This window comes from Bidens hawaiensis, unplaced genomic scaffold (genome assembly GCF_021521415.1).
Source record: "Bidens hawaiensis isolate Kalapana, Puna unplaced genomic scaffold, B.hawaiensis_p1.1 tig00019091_1, whole genome shotgun sequence".
Classification (NCBI taxonomy): domain Eukaryota; kingdom Viridiplantae; phylum Streptophyta; class Magnoliopsida; order Asterales; family Asteraceae; genus Bidens; species Bidens hawaiensis.
The window spans coordinates 334,242-340,535 of NW_027492901.1; the positions used below are offsets into that span (position 1 = coordinate 334,242).

The window sequence follows — 6,294 nt, forward strand, 5'->3', positions numbered from 1 at the left end:
TACTTAGACATTGTAGGGGTATGGTACTAAAACCCGGTTCTACGACCCTAAATCTATTATGTTTGGCTTATCTTATTACATGGACTAATACAATGTTATTGGGCTGAGGGGGTTTTGTGGAGGTAACCCTAATTGGGCTAGGCCCATTAGGGTACCATGATGGTGGCCATGAGACTCTCTATATAAGGAGGTCTCCACCTCCTTATTCAGGATCATGCTCAATAAGAGCCACCACCACTTTTTTGTGTCTGTGAACAAGAAATCCTCAGGATATCTTAGCAGTCACCTCCACACCCCCGAAAACCGTTGCAGGTCTCAAGCACAGCCGCAGAAGAAGATCAAGTCGTGGTTCGTTCATCTCGAAAATCCGTGGAAACATCGTCATGGATCTGGTAAGATTCATTTCATGTTTCGACAGACATGATACAAATAATTAAAAAAAGATGATGGTGTTCCGTGTTCGTAACATGCCACTGTCTATTAAGACTAGATGACAAAAGACCGGCACACCCACATGCACCCAATTTGCATTATTTAGTACACACCATACCAAGGGTGAGACTGCAGTTTACAGAAGCATTATATCAAACTAATCTTAACTACCAAGTGTGGGTTGATATGCTCCTAACTCTCACCACCTTCTTAATTAATTCCTGAATCATTTCACATCTTCTTTTTTCTCACTTCAGAATGGATAAACCAATAGCTAAACATCTTGAGACATACTTCCTGAGGAATTAGCATTCTTGATCTTTCTGCTTCCTGTCCTTGTTTGTTGCTGAATTACACAATAATGGAGAATTCAGCGAGAGACACGAATATGGTCATGCCCGGTGAGAAAGCCACACTTGAGAATCATGCTATTGGTAAGATATCATATTCAACTATTCAAGTAACTTGTATATGTGTGTTCATGTTTTACACGGTTGCCCAATGCCCAACAACCATTCCATTAATAATCTTTTGCTTTATTTAATTATACATGACTAAATACAATTTTATGATTATTTTTTAAGAGAATTCGACAGAAGAGATAAATGATTCACCAATTGAGCAAGTTAGACTGACGGTCCCAATCACCGATGATCCAACGCTGCCTTGCTTAACGTTCAGGACATGGTTTCTGGGGATCATTTCATGTAGTGTTCTAGCTTTCTTAAACCAGTTCTTTGGTTATCGCCAAAATCCGCTATACATATCATCGGTTTCGGCTCAAATTGTTGTGCTTCCACTGGGAAGGCTGATGGCAGCAACTCTACCCACAAAACAAATTCGGGTTCCGAAAACAAGTTGGTCCTTTTCACTCAACCCTGGACCCTTCAACTTAAAGGAGCATGTTCTCATCACAATATTTGCAAACTCGGGTTCTAATTCGGTTTACGCTGTCAGTATCATCACCATAGTCAAGGCTTTTTATCACCGTAAACTGAACCCCATTGCAGCCATGCTGCTAGCACAAACTACACAGGTTTCTTCTTTAGCCACTTTCCATCTTCTTGTCCATACTTAAAGCTGTCTTGTTTACATGTGTATGCGTCTTCATTGATCTCTTGGTTGATAATATATGATGGTATTCTGCAGATGCTTGGCTATGGTTGGGCTGGTCTTTTCAGAAAGTTTTTAGTTGATTCACCGTATATGTGGTGGCCTGCCAATCTAGTTCAAGTTTCCCTTTTCAGGTTCATCTCTCTCTTTCTACGTGCATTTTGCTACCATGTTTTCTGTAAGGGGTCAGCTATACACACACCACACTCCGTATGACATCTAATCCCACACTGTTTCAAATGGCCGTTTGATAGAGGTCGGACGACCATTTTGACCAAATTATTTTCATAGTTTGACCGTCTAGATAATTGCCAAATGACAATTCTCAAAGTTTAACCATTTTATGGTTAGAACGGCCATCCAGACATTGTTTAGAGTTTAGACGGCCGTTCTAACCAGTTTATTTTAAAGTTTGACTTTTTGGTCAAAACAGCTATCCGTGTGTTTTGTGGTGGTAGTTTGATGGTGTGAAATCAACTGGGGGTGGTGTAGCTATAACGTTTCTGTATATCTTTTATTGGTTTGCAGGGCATTGCATGAGGAAGAGAAGAGGCCAAAAAGAGGACTCTCAAGGCTGCAATTTTTCCTGATAGTTCTCATATCAAGCTTCGCATACTACATCATTCCCAATTATCTATTTCAATCGATAACAGCTATCTCCTTTGTTTGTTGGATATGGAAGGACTCGGTGACAGCTCAGCAAATAGGTTCGGGTCTCCGTGGCCTTGGAGTTGGAGCAATTGGGCTCGATTGGGCGACTGTTGCCGCTTTTCTTGGAAGCCCTTTAGCCACGCCGGGATTCGCCATTATGAACATTTTGGCTGGTTATATAATTGTAGTCTACATAGTGATCCCCATTGCTTACTGGAATAACTGGTATGAAGCCAAGCGTTTCCCGATTTACTCTTCTCATGTGTTTGATGCATATGGAGGACGGTACAATGTTTCAAGAGTCTTAGATGCTGCAACTTTCTCATTCGACGAACAAGGCTATAATGACTATAGCAAAATCAATCTTAGCATATTTTTTTCATTTGCGTACGGTCTAAGTTTCGCCACATTAGCTGCCACACTCTCTCATGTGGCACTCTTCCATGGCAGGTATGAATGCAGCCTTTTTACTTATTAAATAGCCATGGGTTCATAGAAGCATATGATGTATATGTTTGTTTTTTGTCATTTATTATACAGAACAATTTGGGAGCAAACAAGAGCATCCTTTGGAGACAAGTTTGCAGATGTCCATACTAGAGTGATGAAGAAAAACTATGATGCGGTCCCACAATGGTGGTTCTATTCTCTTCTAGCACTGATCATAGGACTTGCTTTGCTAACCTGTGAGGGTTTTGGCAGACAGCTGCAGCTCCCTTACTGGGGAGTCCTTTTAGCAATTGGTTTGGCTCTGCTCTTCACACTGCCTATAGGTGTTATCACAGCTACAACGAACCAGGTATCGATAGATGTCTTAAATCATAAATATATGAGTATGTATTTGTAATTATCTAATCTGTTGTATTATATATATATGGTGAACTTTGTTACAGCAACCAGGACTGAATGTGATTACTGAGCTGATTATTGGTTACATGTATCCGGGGAAGCCACTTGCGAATGTAGCCTTCAAAACATATGGCTACATAAGCATGTCACAAGCTATCATGTTTCTGCAAGATTTTAAGCTAGGCCATTATATGAAAATCCCACCAAAGTCCATGTTCGTTGTGCAGGTACATCTTTCTCTAACAAAAAAAAAAAAAAACCTGTCAACATATATTATTTCTCATCATAAATTGAAGTATGACTTGAATTATTTTGGTGCTTCATGTAGTTGGTTGGGACAATCGTTGCATCGTCCGTCTACTTTGCAACATCTTGGTGGCTTCTCACAACAGTAGAGTACATCTGTGACCCAAATAAGTTGCCTGAAGGAAGCCCATGGACCTGCCCGGGTGACGATGTTTTCTACAACGCTTCGATCATATGGGGAGTGGTGGGTCCCCAAAGAATGTTTGGAAACCTGGGGCTATACTCCAAGATGAACTACTTCTTTCTTTTGGGAATTCTTGCTCCATTGCCAGTTTGGTTTCTTTCTCGAAGGTTTCCCGAGAGAAAATGGATTCGACTCATAAACATGCCGATTCTTATATCTGGTCCAGGGGGTATGCCACCAACTAGAGCTGTTAACTACAATATGTGGTTTGCGGTTGGAATTTTCTTTAACTTTGTAGTGTACAAGAAGTTTAAGGGCTGGTGGGCAAGGCACAACTATATCCTATCTGCCGGGCTTGATGCAGGAGTTGCATTCATGGCTATCCTTTGCTATTTTATGCTACAAATTAAGGATATTAACGGACCGCAATGGTGGGGTATGGAAATAGATGATCATTGTCCCCTTGCAGGCTGTCCGACTGCTCCTGGTATTAAGGCTGATGGATGTCCTGTAGTTAGTTAACACATTCTCTTATACACAATCTTGTTTTCGCTAGTAATATTCTGAACACATGTTATACATACAGATTGAATAACCACAAGCTATTAAACATGTAACTTTGTCTTTTAAGTGTATTACAGTATATATTTTAAGTTAGTTATAAGAGTGCATTATCTTTTGTTTTTTCTGTTCCTGTCAAATCAGTCATGGCAAAAACATCGTCAGTAGAGGATCAGTGAGTCAGTGACGGCGTGGTCATGTTGGGCCACCCAGATTTTATTCAATAGGTCAATATTCCTTCGGGTGTTTCCTTATTTGGATCGATTTGGCCCGGTAACTTTTCGTTTGATGGGTAACAACTAGACGTGCACAAAAAAACCGGTTCGGACCCGAACCGGTGGAACTGACCGGGAACCGGTTCCGGTTCGTACCCGGTGTACCCCATACCCGGTTAGGGTATTATAATACCTGGATAACCCTACCCGGACCCATGTATTTGACAAAAAATCGGTTCCTACCCGGAACCGGTTCCAACCCGATATCGGTTCCTACCCGAAATAACCGGTTCCGCCGGGTTTTTTCCTAAAAAAAGCCGTTGTAACCGGTTCCGTCGGTAATATAGCCGTTGGAACCGGTTTCAACGGCTATATTACCGTTGGAACCGGCTATATTCTCAATGGAACCGGTTTTTGAGCTAGACAACTATATAAAGGGTTGGATGATCACTTGTTTTACCACTCCAACTCAAAAACATCAAGAAAACTTATCGGTTTACACTTTACACTCCAATTGTTTTCACTTCCATTCCACCACCACTCGATAACTAGTTGTTATGGCAAGCCAAAACAAGGGCAAAAGAAAGGCGGCGGCTACCGACTCCGTTTTTATTGACCTGGTTCGTGCCGAAGATGACGTCGGAGTTGCAAAGATCCTCCCTCATAACCGAAACGAAGAAATATGGCGGAATTGGGATTTGGTTGAGTTGCTTAATGGAGACATTAAGGCTCGTTGCAAATTGTGTGGCACTTATTTAAAGCATGATTTGAACTCTACTTTAAAGAAGCACATCGGGAAGAAATTTTGCAAGGCGTTGAAAGAAGTTCCCGCCACGGTCCAAGCCGAATTGGGTAAAGATGGGGCAATATTTCGTTACAACGTGAAAGCGGTTCACGATAGGATGGCGAAGTTCGTGATTCAACAAGGTTTGCCGTTTAACCACTTCGATAACCCTCAATTGACGGCCTTGATTAGAGAGACTCTTCAACCGCGCTACACCCATGTAAGTCGTACCACTCTTCGACGTCATTGTCTAAAGTTGTGGGAATGTGCCAAAAAAGGTTTGATTGATTTTTTTTGACACTTTACAAACGGGTGTCAACTTAACTAGCGATGTTTGGTCGGCACCCCATGGGTTACCGGAATCGTACCTTTGTGTGACCGCGCATTGGATCGATCCGGTATCTTGGCAAATGATGAAATGCACCATCGCGTTTGAAAACTTTCCGTTTCCACATACCGCCGAAAAATTGTTTGAAATTTTGGATGAGGTAATAACCACTTTTAACTTGAGGAAATAATTTTTTTCAATGTCATTTGATAAATCTAACAATACAAAATCGGTAGACAAGTTATATATAAAATATACACCACTTTGCTACGGAAAGTTTTTTCATACTCGATGTGTTGCCCATATTATCAAATTGGTTGTTCAAGATGGTCTTGACAACGAAACCATGGAAGGCGGTTTGAGATTATTTAGGTTGATGTTACAAGATATTTTCAAAAGTGGAAAAAGAAGACATCTTGAATACAAAAACTATTTCAAGTCGGTGGATAGAAAATATTTGGGGCCGAACTGGGACGTTCCAACCCGTTGGAACTCGACTTGTAATATGCTCGCTTGTGCTTTTTCCCAAAAACAAACTATACAAGCGTTTCATAGAACGCTTGTGGATCGTTGCGAAGCCGATATGTTTCCGAACGGTGCTTGGGATAATATCGGTTACTTCTTGGAGTATCTTGATGTTTTTAAAACCACAACAACTAAATTGTCGGGGGTTTACTATTCTACTAGTTGTTGGGTTTTGCAAGAATTATACATCTCTTTGAATTTCAAAGACTTTGAAAACAAAAATGACCTTTTCGAGCACATTGTTGACCCAATAAAGAAGAAGTTCCTAAAATATTTTGAAGGAATACCACCCGTGTTTACTTGTGCCGCCGCTTTAAACCCCTACATAAATGTTGCCGGGGTTGAGGCGTTGATCGAGGAAATATATATCAACATGGGTGCGCACGAGATCGATCCGATGGCGTCG

At 41.1% G+C, this 6,294-nt stretch overlaps 1 protein-coding gene across 2 annotated transcripts; it reads left to right on the forward strand.

The window, feature by feature from the left end:
* Window positions 1-736: 736 nt before the first annotated feature.
* LOC143557718 (oligopeptide transporter 5-like) lies at window positions 737-4,017 on the forward strand. 2 transcript variants are annotated; one of them, XM_077046723.1, is made up of 7 exons: window positions 737-866; window positions 1,017-1,468; window positions 1,582-1,679; window positions 2,074-2,646; window positions 2,737-2,995; window positions 3,090-3,272; window positions 3,374-4,017. In XM_077046723.1, the coding sequence occupies exons 1-7, from the start codon at window positions 794-796 to the stop codon at window positions 3,995-3,997; spliced, it is 2,262 nt and encodes a 753-aa protein (XP_076902838.1). In that variant the 5' UTR covers window positions 737-793; the 3' UTR covers window positions 3,998-4,017. The 2 variants fall into 2 exon arrangements, with proteins under 2 accessions (XP_076902838.1, XP_076902839.1); XM_077046724.1 differs by having other exon boundaries at window positions 1,029-1,468.
* Window positions 4,018-6,294: the final 2,277 nt, after the last annotated feature.

Bases quoted from the DNA above. Each gene is read 5' to 3' on its own strand.
- LOC143557718 (XM_077046723.1), top strand. From the start codon at position 794: ATGGAGAATTCAGCGAGAGACACGAATATGGTCATGCCCGGTGAGAAA. The intron at 2,996-3,089 runs GTATCGATAGAT...ACTTTGTTACAG, and splicing joins TCACAGCTACAACGAACCAG to CAACCAGGACTGAATGTGAT. The intron at 3,273-3,373 runs GTACATCTTTCT...TGCTTCATGTAG, and splicing joins AGTCCATGTTCGTTGTGCAG to TTGGTTGGGACAATCGTTGC.